Source organism: Oncorhynchus keta, chromosome 11 (genome assembly GCF_023373465.1).
Source record: "Oncorhynchus keta strain PuntledgeMale-10-30-2019 chromosome 11, Oket_V2, whole genome shotgun sequence".
Taxonomy (NCBI): domain Eukaryota; kingdom Metazoa; phylum Chordata; class Actinopteri; order Salmoniformes; family Salmonidae; genus Oncorhynchus; species Oncorhynchus keta.
Window position 1 is genome coordinate 19371281 of NC_068431.1, and position 22304 is coordinate 19393584.

General features: G+C 43.4%; 1 protein-coding gene across 3 annotated transcripts in view; it reads left to right on the top strand.

The window, feature by feature from the left end:
* The window catches only part of gtf2ird1 (GTF2I repeat domain containing 1), a 46592-nt gene that overhangs the window by 1375 nt on the left and 22913 nt on the right, over positions 1–22304 (top strand). For 2 of the 3 annotated variants that reach the window (XM_035779820.2, XM_035779819.2), the window contains exons 2-14: positions 8938–9070; positions 10111–10252; positions 10595–10771; positions 10990–11173; positions 12958–13280; positions 13611–13706; positions 14880–14963; positions 15311–15494; positions 16322–16347; positions 16817–16943; positions 17284–17327; positions 17741–17821; positions 20444–20563. In XM_035779820.2, coding sequence (XP_035635713.1) covers positions 8945–9070; positions 10111–10252; positions 10595–10771; positions 10990–11173; positions 12958–13280; positions 13611–13706; positions 14880–14963; positions 15311–15494; positions 16322–16347; positions 16817–16943; positions 17284–17327; positions 17741–17821; positions 20444–20563 — 1714 coding nt within the window. In that variant the 5' untranslated portion in view covers positions 8938–8944. Of the gene's footprint in view, positions 1–8937; positions 9071–10110; positions 10253–10569; positions 10772–10989; positions 11174–12957; positions 13281–13610; positions 13707–14879; positions 14964–15310; positions 15495–16321; positions 16348–16816; positions 16944–17283; positions 17328–17740; positions 17822–20443; positions 20564–22304 lie in introns of those variants that run through there. The other variant, XM_052529681.1, reaches the window with a different exon arrangement.

The following is a 22304-nucleotide window of genomic DNA, read 5'->3' on the forward strand; positions in this document are numbered from 1 at the left end:
GGTGATAGGAAGGTAGCTAGCTAGGAGCTTGAACAAATACAATTAAAATTGCTCGCTAAAATAAAAATAGCATTTTTGTGGATCTTGTGCCTTTTATTTCTTTGTTTTTCCCCCCCATGGGAGCTGGCCACTCACTGATTTAACGAGAGACTTCAACATTTAATATATATTTTTTAAATGCAGTAAATTTTCACTGATTCTCACTAGTAAAAACACTGACTAGAGAGTATACTCTTCTAGTAGAAAACAACCATATGTCCATATGTGAACCTCTGAACTTCAAGTGGAATGGTATGAAATGAAAATGAAAACTAGCCCTATTTCAATCTTCTCCATTTGCCGTAAATTGTTGTTGGATTATTAGGAGTACAACATCACCTCCTATTCCTGGATTGAAGCACGTTTTTAAACCATTTCAATACAGTTGAAGTACCCTAAGGTGCAATTGCAAATATGGGCATAAGGACATTTCAACCCAGAATATCTTCTGGACAAACAGTTTTGGATAGATCTTCACCCCGTGACAGGTTGTCACTTCCAATAATTAGCCTAAACTCTGCCACAAAGTAACTGATTTTAAACGTATTTCGTGAAAGCCACAGGTCCATTTCAATTATTAGGACTTTATCTTTCCTATTTTTGAATGATCCCAATATTTTATTTCACCTGATGTTTTCCCTAGCTAGCTGAATTGCAGGTGTACTTGCTGTCATTTATCTAGATTGACACGTGGTTGTGGGTTTTCATTCCACCCTTGTACTTGATTGATTAATTAAGGTCACTAATTAGGAAGGAACTCCCCTCACCTAGTTGTTTAGGTCTTAATTGAAAGGAAAACCCCAAGTCCCACAGACACTGCCCTCCGTGGAATGAGTTTGACACCCCTGGCTATGTCTAGGCTCTAGGTCAGCCTTTTAAAAAACCTATCCTCAGGTACTGCTGCAATAGTTAAACTACATTGAACGGCTTCAAACCTTTCCACGGGGACCTCCAGTCGTTCCATGTAGTTGAACTATTCCAGAACTAGTTGGATCTCCCAACCAGAGGAGATGTTCTCATGGCTCTGCCTATCCCACAACGCAGGCATAATAGCCTAGTTGATGTATGTATACAGCTAAGTAGGCCTACAACCTCTGGGATCATGCCTGGCATGCCCAGAGGTCAATACAATTAAAAGTCAATGATCAGCACCGAGCCCAACAATTTAGATGGAGTTGTGGTCTTCAAAAGGTCTGTGACCGGAATGGCTTTTTAAGGGATATTAGCAAAGTATTGTGTATCAATGGCAGCAAGCACCACAAGCCTCTTAGTGCAAAATCAGCTCAGAAAACCATGATACCCCTTCTTCTGAGAACATTGTAGCCTATTATCTCTGGCTAAATACTGCTTTGGCAATTATTCAACAAGTAAAGGATAAGCTCTGTAGCCTGGAGAGGTTTGCTTAGCATGAAGAAAATAACAGTGCTGGCTTTGTCAGGGGAGACTCAAGTATTTAAGGGCTTGATGATTAGTCTAGTTGATAAATTTAATCAAGCGCGCTAGTTCTGGAATAGTTAAACTACATGGAACGGCTGGGGGTCCCAGAGAAGAGGTTTGAAGCCGTTCCATGTAGTTGAACTATTTCAGAACTAGCTGGATCTCCCAACCAGAGGACATGTTCTCATGGCTCGGCCTAGCCCACAACAGGCATAATAGCCTAGTTGATGCGTGTATAAAACTTAGTAGGCATATACAGCCTCAGGGATTATTCCTGGCATGCCCAGAGTTCAGTACAATTAAAAGTCAATGATCAACACTGAGTCTAACGATTTACAGTTGAAGTCGGAAGTTTACGTACCCTTAGGTTGGAGTCATTAAAACTCGTTTTTCAACCACTTCACACATTTCTTGTTAACAAACTATAGATTTGGCAAGTCAGTTAGTACATCTACTTTGTGTATGACACAAGTCATTTTTCCAAAAATTGTTTACAGACAGATTGTTTCACTTCATTCACTGTATCACAATTCCAGTGGGTCAGAAACCTACATACACTAAGTTGACTGTGCTTTTAAACAGCTTGGAAAATACCAGAAAATTATGTCATGGCTTTAGAAGCTTCTGATAGGCTAATTGACATAATTTGAGTCAATTGGAGGTGTACCTGTGGATGCAATTCAAGGCCTACCTTCAAACTCTGCCTCTTTGCTTGACCTCATGGGAAAATTAAAAGAAATCAGCCAAGACCTCAGAAAAAAAATTGTAGACCTCCACAAGATTGGTTCACGTTCATCTGTACAAATAGTAGTACGCATGTATAAACAACATGGGACCATGCAGCCGTCATACCACTCAGGAAGGAGGCGCATTCTGTCTCCTAGAGATGAATGTACTTTGGTGTGAAAAGTGCAAATCAATCCCAGAATAACAGCAAAGGACCTTGTGAAGATGTTGGCGGAAACAGGTACAAAAGTTTCTATATTCACAGTAAAACGAGTCCTATATCGGCATAACCTGAAAGGCCACTCAGCAAGGAAGAAGCCTCTGCTCCAAAACTGCCAAACAAAAGCCAGACTACGTTTTGCAACTGCACATGGGGACAAAGATTGTACTTTTTGGAGAAATGTCCTCTGGTCTGATGAAACAAAAATAGAACCGTTTGGCCATAACGACAATCGTTATGTTTGGAGGAAAAAGGGTGAGGCTTTTGAGCTGAAGAACAACATCCCAACCGTGAAGCACGGGGGTGGAAGCATCATGTTGTGGGGGTGCTTTGCACAAAATCGATGGCATCATGAGGTAGGAAAATTATGTGGATATATTGAAGCACATCTCAAGACATCAGTTAGGAAGTTAAAGCTTGGTCGCAAATGGGTCTTCCAAATGAACAATGACTCCAAGCATACTTCCAAAGTTGTGGCAAAATGGCTTAAGGACAACAAAGTCAAGGTATTGGATTGGCCATCACAAAGCCTCGACCTTAATCCTATAGAACATTTGGGAGCAGAACTGAAAAAGCATGTGCAAGCAAGGAGGCCTACAAACCTGACTCAGTTACACCAGCTCTGTGAGGAGAAATGGGCCAAAATTCACTCAACTTATTGTGGGAAGCTTGTGGAAGGCTACCTGAAACATTTGACCAAAGTTCAACAATTTAAAGGCAATGCTACCAAATACTAATTGAGTGTATGTACATTTCTGACCCACTGGGAATGTGATGAAATAAATAAAAGCTGAAATAAATCATTCTCTCTACTATTATTCTGACATTTCACATTCTTAAAATAAAGTGGTGATCCTAACTCACCTAAGACAGGGACTTTTTGCTAAATGTCAGGAATTGTAAAAAGAAAACTGTTTAAATATATTTGGCTAAGGTGTATGTAAACCTCCGACTTCAACTGTATAGTCATGGCCAAAAGTTTTGTGACTGACACAAATATTAATTTTCACATAGTCTGCTGACTCAGTTTGTATGATGGCAATTTGCATATACTCCAGAATGTTATGAGGAGTTATCCAATGAATTGCAATTAATTGCAAAGTCCCTCTTTGCCATGCAAATGAACTGAATCCCCCAAAAACATTTCCACTGCATTTCAGCCCGGCCACAAAAGGACCAGCTGACATCATGTCAGTGATTATCTCGTTAACACAGGTGCGAGTGTTGATGACGACAAGGCTGGAGATCACTCTGTCATGCTGATTGAGTTCGAATAACAGACTGGAAGCTTCAAAAGGCGGGTGGTGCTTGTTCTTCCTCTGTCAACCATGGTTACCTGGAAGGAAACACATGCCATCATCATTGCTTTGCACAAAAAGGGCTTCACAGGCAAGGATATTGCTGCCAGTAAGATTGCACCTAATTCAACAGCGGTTCAATTGTTGTGAAGAAGGCTTCAGGGCGCCCAAGAAAGTCCAGCAAGCGCCAGGACCGTCTCCTAAAGTTGATTCAGCCAGTACAGAGCTTGCTCAGGAATGGCAGCAGGCAGGTGTGAGTGCATTTGCACGCACAGTGAGGCGAAGACTTTTGGAGGATGGCCTGGTGTCAAGAAGGGCAGCAAAGTAGCCACTTCTCTCCAGGAAAAACATCAGGGACAGACTGATATTATGCAAAAGGTACAGGGATTGGACTGCTGAGGTCTGGGGTAAAGTCATTTTCTCTGATGAATCCCCTTTCTGATGGTTTGGGGCATCTGGAAAAAAGCTTGTCCGGAGAAGACAAGGTGAGCACTAGCATCAGTCCTGTGTCGTGCCAACAGTAAAGCATCCTGAGACCATTCATGTGTGGGGTTGCTTCTCAGCCAAGGGAGTGGGCTCACTCACAATTTTGCCTAAGAACACAGTCATGAATAAAGAATGGTACCAACACATCGTCCGAGAGCAAATTCTCCCAACCATCCAGAAACAGTTTGGTGACTAACAATGCTTTTTCCAGTATGATGGAGCACCTTGCCATAAGGCAAAAGTGAAAACGAAGTGGCTTGGGGAACAAACCCTCGATATTTTGGGTCCATGGCCAGGAAACTCCCCAGACCTTAATCCCATTGAGAACTTGTGATCAATCCTCAAGAGGCGGGTGGACAAACAAAAACCCACAAATTCTGACAAACCAAGCATTGATCATGTAAGAATGGGCTGCCATCAGTCAATATGTGGCCCAAAAGTTAATTGACAGCATGCCAGGGCAGATTGCTGAGGTCTTGAAAAAGAAGAGTCAACACTGCAAATATTGACTCTTTGCATCAACCTCATGTAATTGTCAATAAAAGCCTTTAACACTTATGAAATGCTTGTAATTATACTTCTTTATAGTAACATCTGACAAAAATATGAAAAAATATATTTGTGGAAATTAGTATTTGTGTCATTCTCAAAACTTTTGGCCACGACTGTAGATGCAGTTGTGGTCTTCAAAATATCTGTGACCGTTTTTAAGGGGAATTTGCAACGTATTGTGCATAAATGGCAGCGAATACCACAAGCCTCTTGGTGCAAAATTAGATCAGAAAACCACGATACCCCTTCTTCTGAGAACATTGTAGCCTAATATCTCTGGCTAAATACTGCTTGGGCAATTATTCAACAAGTAAAGGATAAGCTCTGCCCCCTGCAGCCTGGAGAGGTTTGCATGGCATGAAGCAAATAACATTGCCGGTTTCCTCAGGGGAGACTCAAATGAGTTAGGATTTAGGATGTCATTAGCTGGAGCATTTAAGGATGGCAGCCAGAGCAGAGTTGTATCATTTTAAGATCAGGGTGTACTCACATACCAGGGAAGTGTTCTGAAGTGTAGCTATACTGTTCCTTTTGTTTCTTAGGTCTAGGCTAGTTAATTTTACAATTAAGGAACAGGCAACACATTTTAAGTACTGTAGCCTGTTGGTATCATTACATTTTAGGTCTATGTTTAGCCTACAGTCTGAAATTACTGGCCGTAAGTAGAGAAATAAGCTAATATTGCAACCAGTTTAATATATTTGTTTTAACCTTGCCAGTAGTCAAAGTTTGCTATGTTTTTTTTTGTGTGTGTGTGTATATAAAATAAACTCAGCAAAAAAAGAAATGCCCCTTTCTCAGGACCCTGTCTTTCAAAGATAATTAGTAAAAATGCAAATAGCTTCACAGATCTTCATTGTAAAGGGTTTAAACACTGTTTCCCATGCTTATTCAATGAACCATAAACAATTAATGAACATGCATCTGTGGAACGCTCGTTAAGACACTAACAGCTTACAGACGGTAGGCAATTAAGGTCACAGTTATGAAAACTTAGGACACTAAAGAGGCCTTTCTACTGACTCTGAAAAACACTAAAAGAAAGATGCCCAGGGTCCCTGCTCATCTGCATGAACGTGCCTTAGGCATGCTGCAAGAAGGCATGCGGAATGCAGATGTGGCCAGGGCAATAAATTGCAATGTCCGTACTGTGAGATACCTAAGACAGAGCTACAGGGAGACAGGATGGACAGCTGATTGTCCTCGCAGTGGCAGACCACGTGTAACAACACCTGCACAGGATCGGTACATCCGGACATCACACCTGTGGGACAGGTACAGGATGGCAACAACTGCCCGAGTTACACCAGAAATGCACAATCCCTCCATCAGTGCTCAGACTGTCTGCAATAGGCTGAGATAGGCTGGACTGAGGGCTTGTAGGCCTGTTGTAAGGCAGGTCCTCACCAGACATCACCGGCAACAACGTCGCCTATGGGCACAACCCCACCGTCGCTGGACCAGACATGACTAGCAAAAAGTGCTCTTCACTGACAAGTCGCGGTTTTGTCTCACCAGGGGTGATGGTCGGATTCGCGTTTTTCGTCTGAGGAATAAGCGTTACACCAAGGCCTGTACTCTGGAGCGGGATCAATTTGGAGGTGGACGGTCTGTCATGGTCTGAGGCTGTGTGTCACAGCATCATCGGACTGAGCCTGTTGTCATTGCAGGCAATCTCAACGCTGTGCGTTACAGGGAAGACATCCTCCTCCCTCATGTGGTACCCTTCCTACTGGCTCATCCTGACATGACCCTCCAGCATGACAATGCCACCAGCCATACTGCTCATTCCGTGCGTGAATTCCTGCAAGACAGGAATGTCAGTGTTCTGCCATGGCCAGCGAAGAGCCCAGATCTCAATCCCATTGAGCTCGTCTGAGACCTGTTGGATCGGAGAGTGAGGGCCATCCCCCCCCAGAATTGTCTGGGAACTTGCAGGTGCCTTGGTGGAAGAGTGGGGTAACATCTCACAGCAAGAACTGGCAAATCTGGTGCAGTCCATGAGGAGGAGATGCACTTCCGTACTTAATGCAGCTGGTGGCCACACCAGATACTGACTGTTGCTTTTGTTTTTGACCCCCCCGTTGTTCAGAGACATATTATTCAATTTCCGTTAGTCACATGTCTGTGGAACTTTCTCAGTTTATGTCTCAGTTGTTGAATCTTATGTTCATACAAATATTTGCACATGTTAAGTTTGCTTCAAATAAACGCAGTTGACATTGAGAGGATGTTTCTTTTTTTGCTGAGTTCATATATATATACACACTCACACACACACACACACGCACACACACGCTTCCGTTCAAAAGTTTGTGGTACTTAGAAATGTCCTTGTTTTTTAAAGAAAAGCTAAAAAAAAAGACCATTAAAATAACATCAAATTGATCAGAAATACAGTGTAGACATTGTTAATGTCCAGCACCCCGGAGTCGCCTCTTCACTGTTGACGTTGAGTCTGGTGTTTTTCTGGTACTATTTAATGAAGCTGCCAGTTGAGGACTTGTGAGGCATCTGTTTCTCAAACTAGACACTCTAATGTACTTGTCCTCTTGCTCAGTTGTGCACCGGGGTCTCCCACTCTTCCTGGTCAGGGCCAGTTTGTGCTGTTCTGTGAAAGGAGTAGTACACAAATAGGTTATTTGTGTTGACTTCCAGTAGCTAAATTGGAACTGGAACCATATTCGTTCATTTGCATTTGTCAATATGAACATATCAACATCAGTGGCTTTTGTCATTGTCTATGCTCTTTGTTTTGACATTTGTGCTTGTGACTGAGTGACATTGCATTTGAAGTATCCTAAACTCTGCCAGCCACAAAAGACATCATTTAAGTTCACTAGCGGTGGCTTTCTCTGGCTGCGAACAAAATGACGGTGCCCCCTTCTCTCATTTTTCGTGCCTCTTTTGCCCTAAAGATAACGAGTGGAAGAGACAAACGATTACGCCACCGAAATAGATGGAGGGGGTTCATGTTTGCTGTGGGCTCAAGGGATGCCGATTTCAGACAGGCATATTGGTGCAGCTGAGGCTATCTCTCTCTCTCTATGTCCTCCCCCAGTGTTGAATCTGTGGTTTGGGGTTGCCCGGAGGCTAGGATAATAGCTCCCAGTGTCTGAAGAGATTAAAGGCCAGAGCTGCATTGTTCAAATGCCTCGAGATTAGTTTCCAAGGAGACGGATTGCAGTTGCCATGAGAACGCAGGGCCTGGAATTAGGATTGCGATTTTATTATTTTTATGCCCCACTCTTTCCAGCCCTCTTCTATTTACCCTATCTTTCCTTGACTTTGTCTTGACACAGAGTGTGTAGTGGCCAGCTGACATGTTTGTGATGAAAATGTTAGGTTACTCCCCTGCAAATAGACTAATTACGAGTTTGCTCCTACTCGGCCATCCATTTCCAAGTTACATTGAAATTAGGCCCAATGGGGGGGCAAACATAATTTCTTTGCCAAGAGTACCGTCTAAGGAGAGCAAGTTAAGGATGAAGGGATTCAAATAAATAATCTGAGCTAGCTTTAATTGGCTGACAAAGGCTTATCGTAATTAGGTACTTTCACGTGTGTGACGGATTTGGGCATTAGCATAACATGCAGGGTATTACCGTCACTTTTAAAGCCTCTTAATGAGAAGAAACCTCCCCCCTCCAACCCAACGACATCCCTTCCCCCCCTCCAACTGCCATGTTTCATCACAATTCAAAATGCAGCCTGACCATGTTGTCAGAATCATACCAAATTGGTTACTTGTTGTTTTATTGAAGCAATGCATGGCAGAGTGACACCTTATTCCCTCCAGATCAATGTCATGTGCATTTGGTTACTGCTCATTCATTTGTAGGCTTTAGCTATCTTAAATGGCAGGACATGCCTTTGTCTATCAAGCATAACCAATTTACTTTGACCACGTATACACATCCTCCTTGTTGTCATACTCAGACCAAGCTCCAGGGTGAAGTTTCCCCTCCCCAATCTTTACCTTAACCATCAGTGTGGAAAATGCAAAACTGACCCAAGATCAATGTCAGGGGACAACTTCACCCTACTCCCAGAAGTGACTGGTGGAATGCAGATGAGACACCATACACATTTATTGAATTTACACAGACACACACAAATGACCGTTTCGGTTCATCTTCTTGATTTCTCAACTTTGCTCTCTGTTTTGTGTCCCCTAAGTGGAGGAATGGCGCAGATGAGGAAGTCAGGATGTGATGGGATAAGAACTAACTCCCGGGCTGAGCTGCGGGTCCCACAGGTGTCAGCCAGACAGGAGATCCTCACCAGCCTAGTGTCTGCGTTGGACTCAGTGGTATGACCAGTCTCACACACACACACACACACACACACATTATTAATCTGACCATGGAAAACCACATGAAAGACTGATTAGTCAGTCTTATTTTGATGACGTCTTATTTCGATGACTCTTTACAAAAATAAATTGACCTTAGAAAACATTGTGAAGTGAACCACTGATGAAGCCGGAAGAAGAGTAATTGAATAGATGGGTTAGCTGACAACGTCACGAAAACGATTTGCATGCTTCAATGGGCAGAAGTCTTTGTGTTGTTGTGATTCTGAATGGCCAGATAGCTAGCAACAATGACAAGAAGCTGCAATGTGGGGAATCGTAGATGGCTAATTTCAGCTAGTTTTATCTTGTTTTTCAAAAACACATATTTTGACCAATAGGTAAAACTGGAGTTTTTACCCTTGTAGGATGACCAGAATTAGGGTGACTTAAATGAATGGAGGCCAGAGAAAAAAAAGTGGTAAAAAGATTCTGTGTAAGAATTAAGGCTACAACCTGACAGGTTGACATTCCTGTTGAACTCGTCATCTCTCTTCTCGAATCCGCAGGATATAAAACAATATCGATAAGATGGCTATCAATTTTAAGATATTTTAGTATGAGCTTTTCATATTCATTTGAAATTCCTGTTATTTTTTGGGGAGATTTCTCACCAAAACAAAGCGTATCTCTGAAATGTCAACGGAGCGCTGAGTGTGTACCGGGCTTTTTATTTTCACAGCCTTTTCCAATTAATTCAGCTTGTATCATGCTAATTTTGCTTTTTTCGACTCGCACATTTATTTATGTTTTCAATAAACATTGGAGAATATAGTGTACATGTTGTCAACAATCTAAGCCAGACCAGTCTGTTTTGCCCCATAATTGCGCACTCAACGGTTTTGTTGCTAAACAACCAACCTGTGTATAGGATGATAGGCTAAATGTTTAATGGATAACTGTACCCTGAGCTTCACAGTAGCCATAGCAAATCTTTGTTTTTATTAACTGACCATTAGGTGGATTACCTATGACCTTGTCTTTAACCTGTGTTCCAGTGCACAGCCATGTCAAAGCTCAATGCCGAGGTAGCTTGCGTCACCGTGCACGAGGACAGCGTGATCACCGTGGGAACAGAGAAGGGAAGAGTCTTCCTCAACTCACGGAGGGAAATACAAACAGACTTCCACAAGTTTTGCAGTGAGTGTTCCCTGTGTAGTGGGCAAAAAAAGGTGAATCAGGTTAACGATTAGGTTAGATTTTTCACTTGGATCAAAATTGCAACTACATTTTGCTCACAGATCCTACTGTTGTCTTCGAGTTGAACAGTTTTTTTTTATCTGAGTCTATTAAGGTTTTCAATTAAATAAGTAAGATGAGCTTTAGTTTAAAAAAAAAAAAAATTTTTTTAGATGCTCTTATCCAGAGCATTACTTCTTCTAAAGCAAGTGAGATCCAGAATAGACCTTCATAGTGTGAAACTTACAGGGTGAAAAGTAGAAATATAATCCCTTCAGTTTCTCATGCTTGACTCTTTTTCAGAGATGCCCTGTCTACAAGGGCTGACCACAGTGAATGCCCATGTCAATGTCCAGGAAAATGAATCATGCAAGTTTGGCAAAGAGGGCGGGCACGGCAAACAGAGGGCCTCAACAGATGCCCAATCTAACATCTTTGTCTTGAGAAAAATGGTGGAAGAAGTATTCAGTGTGCTTTACAGTAAGGGCTTCAAAATACAGCACAGAACAAATATAATTTGTATAGGTCTGCACCATTTGAATTCTTTCTAATTTCTCATTTAACATTCTAATTTCAACCTTCTCATAACTGAAATCAAATTTCAGATGTGATTGAATGTTGATTTTTACAGTGTCTACATACATACATTTCTACCTTCATTAGTCATTTGATGCTGTATGTATGTGATGATTTGCCAGGCGAGGCCGTTGGGAAGAGTAGCCTGGTCCCTGTGCCTTATGAGTGGATCCTGAAGGACCCCAGCTCTGTGGTGGCCCACGGCCTGCCTGAGGGGATCGCCCTGAGGAAACCTGCCGAGTACGACACCAAGACCTTAATGAAGATCCTTGAGCAGAGCAACCGTATCCACTTCACTGTCAAAAGGTGACCTGACTCCATACAGTACACCATAACGTACATACAGTTCAAGTCGGAAGTTTACGTACACTTAGGTTGGAGTCATTAAAACTTGTTTTTCAACCACTCCACAAACTTCTTGTTAACAAACTATAGTTTTGGCAAGTCGGTCAGGACATCTACTTTGTGCATGACACAAGTCATTTTTCCAACAATTGTTTACAGACAGATTGTTTCACTTATCATCCACTGTATCACAATTCCAGTGGGTCAGAAACTTACATACACTAAGTTGACTATGCCTTTAAACAGCTTGGAAAATACCAGAAAATTATTTCATGGCTTTAGAAACTTCTGATAGGCTAATTTACATAATTTGAGTCAATTGGAGGTGTACCTGAGGATGTATTTCAAAGCCTACCTTCAAACTCAGTGCCTCTTTGCTTGACCTCAAGGGAAAATGAAAATAAATCAGCCAAGACCTTAGGAAAAAAATTGTCGGCATCCACAAGTCTGGTTCATCCTTGGGAGCCATTTCCAAATGCCCGAAGGTACCACGTTCATCTGTACAAACAATAGTACGCAAGTAGTACGCAAGTATAAACACCATGGGACCACGTAGCCGTCATACCACTCAGGAAGGTGACGCATTCTGTCTCCTAGAGATGAACGTACTTTGGTGCGAAATCAATCCCAGAACAGCAAAGGACCTTGTGAAGATGCTGGAGGATACAGGTACAAAAATATCTATATCCACAGTAAAACGAGTCCTATTTCGACATAACCTGAAAGGCCGCTCAGCAAGGAAGAAGCCACTGCTCCAAAACCGCCATACAAAAGCCAGACTACGGTTTGCAACTGCACATGGGGACAAAGGTCATACTTTTTGGAGAATTGTCCTCTGGTCTGATGAAACAACAATAGAACTGTTTGGCCATAATGACCATCGTTATGTTTGGAGGAAAAAGGGTGAGGCTTGCGAGCTGAAGAACACCATCCCAACCGTGAAGCACGGGGGTGGAAGCATCATGTTGCGGGCGTGCTTTGCTGCAGGATGGACTGGTGCACTTCACAAAATGGATAGCATCATGAGGTAGGAAAATTATGTGGATCCTGTCGAACATTTGTGGGGAGAAACAAAAAAGCGATGGTGAGCAAGGAGGCCTACAAACCTGACTCAGTTACACAAGCTCTGTCACAAGGAATAGGCTGAAATTCACCCAACTTATTGTGGGAAGCTTGTGGAAGACTACCCAAAACATTTGACCCAATTCCAACTATTTAAAGGCAGTGCTACCAAATACTAATTGAGTGTATGTAATCTTCTGACCCACTGGGAATGTGAAAAAAGAAATTAAAGCTGAAATAATTCATTCTCTCTACTATTATTCTGACATTTCACATTCTTAAAATAAAGTGGAGATCCTAACTGACCCTAACACAGGGAATTTTTACGAGGATTAAATGTCAAAAATTGTGAAAAGCTGAGTTTAAATGTTTTTGGCTAAGGTGTGGGTTAACTTCCGACTTCAACTGTATAATCCCTTACGTTACTTGATCCTGTGCATAAATGGCAGACGTGTAGCAGCATAATTAGGATTGATACAGGGCTAGTCTTGTTGTTGACTTCATGGTTAGGCGATAGGAGGAGACCTGATTCTAGATTACTTTTGAACAACAGAAAGTAACTGGAGGATTTCTCTGCCAAGAATAAGGCACATTGTGACAAGTTGCTGTTGGTGTGTCATGATTAGGTTTCACATGGACACACAGCTTTATCTTCTCCTGGTTCCTTCTTCATCTGTTTATAGAACTACAGCAGAGCCCTCGCGGGAGGCTAAGTCAAGCGCCGGCGACGTCAGAAACCACAACTCCTCCTTGGGCGCCACCAAGAGCCTAGCTATCCATGGCCCGGCCTCCAAGCCTGCCGCCGCCGCCCAGGAAGTGTCCAACGCTTCAGTCTCAGCCAGCAACTCCATGCTCTCCAGCTTCCTGTATGGCATGCCCATGTCCTCCCAGCCACACCCCGATGGCAAGCTGGACCTCAAGCCCACATCCCTATTCAACCTGGGTAAAGACCGCCTGGGGGCCTGGGCGGAGAAAGGGACGGCCGCCAAGGACAGTTCCGACAATGGTAAGAGATATGTGACCCCACAGGAACAAGCTGTTACTGAGGTAGCAGTTGATGGATATCCAGGTTACTTCTGAAAAGCCCCTCACCTTTTTGAGTCACTTGTTTATGCACTAATTATTGTCTGTGATTTTATTAATTTGGCAGGAGAGTGGTTACTATTCTCCCTGTCATTTTTGTGAGTGGTTGTACTACTGGCTGTCATTTCACATAACTTATTTGATAGAGAATCTGTTTTGATTATGGGATTTAGATTTTTCAAGATTTGCTCGACTCTGAAAGCATCAGTATGATGTTTATCAATGTTTAATTTCTGCCATTTTGTCTGTTCAGGTGAGTGGATAGGACTCCAAGGGGAGTTGGGCCAGAGTCCTCCCAGCATCCACGTCTCCAAGCGCCTCCTGTTTTCCATAGTTCATGAGAAGTCAGGTAGGCTTGAACTGGAACTAGACACAGATAGACGCACACATGTAGGCCACATCGTTAAATGATAGTCCCACACAGCCCAAACCAGATGGGATGGCGTATCGCTGCAGAATGCTGTGGTAGCCATGCTGGTTAAGTGTGCCTTTGAATTCTAAATAAATCACTGACAGTGTCACCAGCAAAGCACCCCACACCATAACACCTCCTCCTCCATGCTTTACGGTGGGAAATACACATGCAGAGATCATCCGTTCACCCACACCACGTCTCACAAAGACACAGCGGTTGGATCCAAAAATCTCCAATTTGGACTCCAGACCGAAGGACGACATTCACCTTGTCCTAGAGAGATTTACACAGCCCTTATTTCAAGTGTTTCTAAAAATCCCCTTTGGGAAAAATGAATGGTGTAAAAAGTGATTGGAACCATTTCCCTGTTCGAGCGTTAGGTTTTATGGGTATTATGACTCTTGCTGTCATACTGTATACCTAATTTTGAATAGGGATTTCAGCCTTGCGCCACACCCACGGGCATATTGCACCCTGACATGGCCACCAGGGTTGGGGTTAATTCCACAAATGCAATTATCTTACCCTGTAAATTCCATTCCAATGTTAGGTCAATTCCAAAAATGAAAATCACAATTTAATATTATCCCCAACAATTCCACAAATTCAAATGCAATTTCCTTAGGTGGCTGATCATGTCACTGTTTAGACAGCGTAGCTATACTTGAAATATAGGAATACAAGTTGAATTGACCTAAAACAAATCATGTAGACAGTTTGTGATACTAAGTGCATTAATTCCATGACCTTGGAAATATGCAAATATTGAAATCCAATTAAATGCCAAAGAATACATTTTTTACAATTCAAATTGAATTCCAATACAAAAAGTCTAATTCCAATTAAATTCTATAAGATTGTTGAAATTAGAATGAAATTCAACATAAATCCTCCACTTCATGAGTGAATTAAATCATTTATTTGTAAATTAAAATTTGATTTCACCCCAACCCTGATGCCCACCACCTAAGCCCTATTTTGAGCCAGGAAAAAACCCTGTTAGTATACATGTGGAAAGTAGACATACAGATGGAAGAACTTTCTTTTTTTTCTCCCATTTTTTACCCACATTTTTATGTTTACGTTATTCTCTTTTGCGCTCAACAGAAAAATGGGACTCGTTCATTCGAGAGACTGAGGACATAAACACACTGAGAGAATGTGTGCAGATCCTGTTCAACAGTCGCTATGGTGAGATGGTCAACCACTCTTTCTCAGCATGGTTTCCTATTGTAAGGAATTAGCTGATAAAAATGTTTAGGGTTTTAAAACGTTCATGTTTCCCAGACCCATATTAAAGTTAGTCCTAGTCTCTGGGAAAATGTCCCTTATACAATTGGTCATTTTCTCAAGTAATTTCTTTACTATAGAATGATTGTCTTTAGTCCGTTTTCAGCTGTCATGGCTGCTTATTAATCTATCCACACCCACCCATCCATCCATTAATTGATCCATTCATTACATACTTATTAAGACAGTATTGTAGGGTCTCATGATTGATGTCCGTCACTGATTTCTGACAACTCCTGTATTTTCAGCGGAGGCCCTGGGCTTGGACCACATGGTTCCAGTGCCGTACCGGAAGATAGCCTGTGACCCAGAGGCCGTGGAGATCATCGGCATCCCAGACAACATCCCCTTCAAAAGGCCCTGCACCTACGGAGTGCCCAAACTCAAACGCATCCTGGAGGAACGCCATGGGGTCCGCTTTGTAGTCAAAAGGTAAACGATCTGAGATCCATCTGAGATTATACTGGTAAAGTCTCTCATTCTTTCCTCCAGAGATTACACTGTAGTGTATAGGGCACCCATATCAGGGCTGCATAACGCATCATACCAGGGTTTCGTGATAAGGAACTAAATGAAAAAAAACGAGTGAAACAGGGAAGAACTACTACTACTGCAGCTGTCCAGTAAGAAACATGCCCTAATGAAAACAACCCTGTTTGAGGAGAACCACTGTTTTATGAGCTACAAGAGCTTGCACAGCATCTGTCATTTATCTAAAATGTCCTATTTGGCAAACTGATTCAACGAAGGGAGAAGTGTCAACCCAGGTCATCTGTTGGTTAAATTCCCTGCCCTCCAATAGACAATGCCCCACTTACTGGTAACCACCGCATGAACCACACAGTATGGTGCCCCCTGCTCTCTGGCATATTGAGCCAACATCTCGCTGTTGTTGAACCCATGTGATGAAATACATTTAGATTGGGGCGACACCGCCATCAGCGCATCTCTCATGCATAAGGCGACATGGTCATTAATGTTAATAAAATTCCAGCAGATTGAATATTCCATGTTTATCTAAGAGCCATACACTCCTGGTGTTGTTGTTGATATGTGTTGTTGTCATTGTTGTTTATTCAAGATGGCCCAGACATGAACCCTGCAGACCGTGTAGAGATGTCTGTTTGATCTTGTTTCCCTGTTGACATGTCCACTGTTGTTCACCAACAGTTTACTACAGGGGCCCTTTCTACTTGACTGTGACCAATGTCAATAATCACATTGATTAACAATAACGACCATCTCTGTTCTCATTCCAGAATGTTTGACGAAAGGATTTTCACAGGTAAGACTTCAGCAATTCGGCACGAGGGGGTGTGGTATATGGCCAATATACCACCGCTAAGGGCTGTTCTTATGCACAACGCAAAGCGGAGTGCCTGGATGCAGCCGTTAGCCGTGGTATATTGGCCATATACCACAAACCCCATAGGTGTCGTATCGTTATTATAAACTGGTTACCAACATAATTACAACAGTAAAAAGTCATTTTTGGTCATACCTGTGGTATACAATCTGATATACCACGGCTTTCAGCCAATAAGCAATAAAGGCTCGAACCACCCAGATTACAATGAGTATTTTCATCTTGCGTTGTTGATATCTATCCAAAGAAGCCATTAGTATGCCATTTAGCAATGCCATGTCCTTGTTTTTCTTTTGATATTGTGTATGTTTAGTTGTAATAGCTTGCTGTGCATCATGGATAATCTGATTGATTGATCTGATTGATTCTGTTATGTTGTGTCACAAAGCTGCTGGTAAGGTGGCCAAGGAAGAGGGCAAGCATGACATAGGCTCCACGTCCGAGGACGGTTTCCCTGACATCCTCCGGGTCCCTTTGGCTGCACTGGAGCTGGTCACCAATCCTCACAGCAGCAGGTATGTATGCAACGGCTGGGCCTCAGTCAGTAATGTAGAGGGTGTAGTGACACAAGATGTTATTTGAAATCCTAAGAGAAATCTGTTCCGCACCTCTCTTACCCAATCTGCATGCAGAGATATAAAAGACAATTAGATCAGGAGAAAATACAAACAACCCTTTCAACCCATTTTGATATATTGATAGATCATTTTAGTAAATGCTGAGTGTCCATCACTTGTAATGGAAGGCCATAGCCTGATGTACCACAATAAGTGACACACCACAATTTATCTATGCCAGTTAATTTCAATGTCATAATTCGAAGTTGTGCATTCAAATGATTTGTTTTTCTTTTAGATCTTCAAGCTCTTGTGTGAGTCCATTGGCTGACTTCGAAGCAGGTAAGTGACAAGGCAATGCTAAGGCCTACTATAGTACTACTGTAATGCGAACCCAAGACGTGAACTCTGAGGTTGGCACTCCTTTTTATGGTAGTCTAACATCAAGAAATATGTTCCATAACCACTCTGTAACCCCTTGGGAATTGCAAATGAAAAACTTAAACCGTCTGGAACTGAACAGATCTTCCTCCCAGAATGTGTGACATTGGATTTTATAGATGCATTTCAAATGTCACTTTATGGGAGGAAGATCTGGTTTATGTTCCAAATGACACCCTATTACCTATATAGTACACTACCTTTAACCAGAGCGCAATGGGCCCTGATCAAAAGTAGTGCACTATATAGCGAATAGGGTTCCATATGGGATGCCGCCTTTGCCATATTAACTGTTTTTACTCTTACTCCTTTAGGGCCTTCGGGAGATTGTATTCCCTTGAAAAAGATTAAAACGGAGCCCCCAGATGGGGAAATCATCCAGGTGACTGTACCAGGTAAGTGGTGCACCTCTGTCATTATATTACATTTGAAATGGCTTTAGCTGTTAAATCAGATAAGATCTGGGGAGTCGTGAATCTTGGAAATATTTAAACGTGTTTTGAGAGGTAGTAGATGCGACATGCTAGCAGGAATCCAACACCGCTGGATTTGACTGTGTGGGCTAGGACGTGTGTGCATGCATGCACCTGCTGTTATCCTGACACATGTTATTTCCTCTTTACAATGACCTCTAATAATTCCCCTTGCATTGTGAGGCTGTTCCCCTCTCCCCTTACTTGCTATGTACCTAAGGTCTACTCTGTAGTCTGCCTGACCCTATACTCCCCGAATTTGTCTCTACAGTTTCTACAGTAACTTTCTGTTACCCAGCCTCTGTGCCCAGTACTCTAGCATTTTACCATAACCCAGTCTTAAACATGTTTGGCATGACGATGACAGCCGTGGAGTTGGCAAGAGCACAAATAGATCTGGGACCAGGCTGGTACTTTCTCTCCTCCTTCACGTGACTCTGTCTTGATACCTAGTAGCCTAACAACATGCTGTCTGTCCCTAAGATACCCAGTACCCTAACAATTTACATTTACATTTAAGTCATTTAGCAGACGCTCTTATCCAGAGCGACTTACAAATTGGTGCATACACCTTATGACTTCCAGTGGAACAGCCACTTTACAATAGTGCATCTAAATCTTTTAGGGGGGGTGAGAAGGATTACTTACCCTATCCTAGGTATTCCTTGAAGAGGTGGGGTTTCAGGTGTCTCCGGAAGGTGGTGATTGACTCCGCTGTCCTGGCGTCGTGAGGGAGTTTGTTCCACCATTGGGGGCCAGAGCAGCGAACAGTTTTGACTGGGCTGAGCGGGAACTGTACTTCCTCAGTGGTAGGGAGGCGAGCAGGCCAGAGGTGGATGAACGCAGTGCCCTTGTTTGGGTGTAGGGCCTGATCAGAGCCTGGAGGTACTGAGGTGCCGTTCCCCTCACAGCTCCGTAGGCAAGCACCATGGTCTTGTAGCGGATGCGAGCTTCAACTGGAAGCCAGTGGAGAGAGCGGAGGAGCGGGGTGACGTGAGAGAACTTGGGAAGGTTGAACACCAGACGGGCTGCGGCGTTCTGGATGAGTTGTAGGGGTTTAATGGCACAGGCAGGGAGCCCAGCCAACAGCGAGTTGCAGTAATCAAGACGGGAGATGACAAGTGCCTGGATTAGGACCTGCGCCGCTTCCTGTGTGAGGCAGGGTCGTACTCTGCGGATGTTGTAGAGCATGAACCTACAGGAACGGGACACCGCCTTGATGTTAGTTGAGAACGACAGGGTGTTGTCCAGGATCACGCCAAGGTTCTTAGCGCTCTGGGAGGAGGACACAATGGAGTTGTCAACCGTGATGGCGAGATCGTGGAACGGGCAGTCCTTCCCCGGGAGGAAGAGGAGCTCCGTCTTGCTGAGGTTCAGCTTGAGGTGGTGATCCGTCATCCACACTGATATGTCTGCCATACATGCAGAGATGCGATTCGCCACCTGGTCATCAGAAGGGGGAAAGGAGAAGATTAATTGTGTGTCGTCTGCATAGCAATGATAGGAGAGACCATGTGAGGTTATGACAGAGCCAAGTGACTTGGTGTATAGCGAGAATAAGAGAGGGCCTAGAACAGAGCCCTGGGGGACACCAGTGGTGAGAGCGCGTGGTGAGGAGACAGATTCTCGCCACGCCACCTGGTAGGAGCGACCTGTCAGGTAGGACGCAATCCAAGCGTGGGCCGCGCCGGAGATGCCCAACTCGGAGAGGGTGGAGAGGAGGATCTGATGGTTCACAGTATCGAAGGCAGCCGATAGGTCTAGAAGGATGAGAGCAGAGGAGAGAGAGTTAGCTTTAGCAGTGCGGAGCGCCTCCGTGATACAGAGAAGAGCAGTCTCAGTTGAATGACTAGTCTTGAAACCTGACTGATTTGGAAGAAGGTCATTCTGAGAGAGATAGCGGTAGAGCTGGCCAAGGACGGCACGCTCAAGAGTTTTGGAGAGAAAAGAGAGAAGGGATACTGGTCTGTAGTTGTTGACATCGGAGGGATCGAGTGTAGGTTTTTTCAGAAGGGGTGCAACTCTCGCTCTCTTGAAGACGGAAGGGACGTAGCCAGCGGTCAGGGATGAGTTGATGAGCGAGGTGAGGTAAGGGAGAAGGTCTCCGGAAATGGTCTGGAGAAGAGAGGAGGGGATAGGGTCAAGCGGGCAGGTTGTTGGGCGGCCGGCCGTCACAAGACGCGAGATTTCATCTGGAGAGAGAGGGGAGAAAGAGGTCAGAGCATAGGGTAGGGCAGTGTGAGCAGAACCAGCGGTGTCGTTTGACTTAGCAAACGAGGATCGGATGTCGTCGACCTTCTTTTCAAAATGTTTGACGAAGTCATCTGCAGAGAGGGAGGGGGGGGGATTCAGGAGGGAGGAGAAGGTGGCAAAGAGCTTCCTAGGGTTAGAGGCAGATGCTTGGAATTTAGAATGGTAGAAAGTGGCTTTAGCACCTGAGACAGAGGAGGAAAATGTAGAGAGGAGGGAGTGAAAGGATGCCAGGTCCGCAGGGAGGCGAGTTTTCCTCCATCCTCTAACAATGTGTTGTTTCTCCTCCCCCAGATGCCAGTGTTTCAGTGGAGGAGCCGAATGAGTCTCATGCTGACCCAGCTGCAGCAGCAGTGGTGGTGGTGGCCACCCCAGCCCAGGCTGCTTCTTGCCGCTCTCTGGAGACCCACGCAGGTAACTGCAGCCCCGCCTTCCGTCCCAGTCCCCTCCACCTCATGGTTGCATCAGGACAGCCCAGGCCCGCCGCCACCCTGGGTTCACCACCGCCAACAAGCTCTCTCCCTCTGTTAGGGAGCTAGGTTACCAGTACACGTATGAAACCACTTTTCACAGATACTCCCCTCTCCCTGTCTCCTTGTCCCTCTTTCACACTTCGTACTCCACCCAGAGTCACTAGTACCCAGTATCACCCCTTACGCCCCACCTCCCACCCACAAGAGTCTCTGCCAAACCTGTAGCACACTAAGTAAGTAATAGGCTGCCTGCTCTAGACACTTTCCAGCAGTTTGATTTATAATTTTGAATCCTATTTTTGATGGTATATATGAATTGGCTTTCATCATTGGATGTGTAATTTTTGATGGATTGTGCATATTTGAGCTGGTGTCCATAAGCAATACCTCAGATTAAACACAGATTTCACAGTCAAGCCTGTTTTCCCACAAAACATACTTAAAGAAAGATTGGTCACCACCGAATCTGTTTACTGGGATTGGAACATATGACACCATTTTGCAAGACATCCAGAGCAGTTTCAGTTTTCTAGTCTAAAGGTTATTTGTAGAAACACCGCAATAGCAACTCTCAATATATATATATTTTTTAAATTGGAGCATTTACCAAACCTGGGTTTATTTTGTCCAGTTTGTGAGTATGTTTTTAATCTGGACTCTGTCTCAGGTTTGGTTGTATAGTATATTCACCATACACACCTTCTCGTCTCAACCCCAGCCCTTGCAGCCCAACCCTGTATAGAATTAGCCTGTTTCTCATGCTCCCTATCTCTACCAGTCCTGTGATTTGTCTAGAGTCCCTTTAAGACACCTGAACACCCAGTTTAGTACTCTGAGATAATTATGTCCCTTACATTAGTCACCCTTCCCGTAGTTTAGTAGCACGAGGTAACTAAGAACACTTGAGTACACTACATGCGATAATAATATATGTATTTTATCCAAAGCCACTTAGGGTCATGCATGCATACATTTTACATATGGGTGGTCCCAGGAATCGAACCCACTACCCTGGCGTTACAAGCGCCATGCTCTACCACCAATTGAGCTACAAAGGACCACTCTCTTTCTTAACCTCAATTCTAAGTTGTGCTATAGCTGTAGAGATATACTAGCCTGAGTGCCAGTCTGTTTGTGCTATCATGTCAACTCCTTGTCACTTATTGTCAAAAACAAACAGATCTGGGACCAAGCTAGATTTCATATTTGAAGATTTGTAGAGAATAGGAAAGAAAAAGAATGGTACTCAAGTGTCCACATTAACCTCTAGTCTAGATCCTTAGACATTTTGTTTGTTTTATTTTGGTTGCTTTCATGTTTTGTTAAAGTTCTCTTTTCCATCATTGATCATGAAGGAAGAATTTGCGGGTAAGTGCAGAAAATAGACACTAGATTTCAGTGTTTATTTAAATATCATGCAATTTTTTCTGCAGTATTTTGAAAGATATGTAAATTATCTTTGAAGTGTGCTTCTTCTAATACATGTTCTCCCAGTTTGATATTGCCGGTTTGGTTGATCGGTCAGTCCGTAATTCTTTGAGGTTCTACTGTAGTTTGGGCTTTGTCTCATTCAAAACAGTATTTCTTGGCTCGACATACAGTAGTAGCCTGAACCGAAAGTAGTTATGTGAAACCTTTGAAACTTGTCAACCCTACTCACCTCTTTGCCCTCTTCCTTTAAA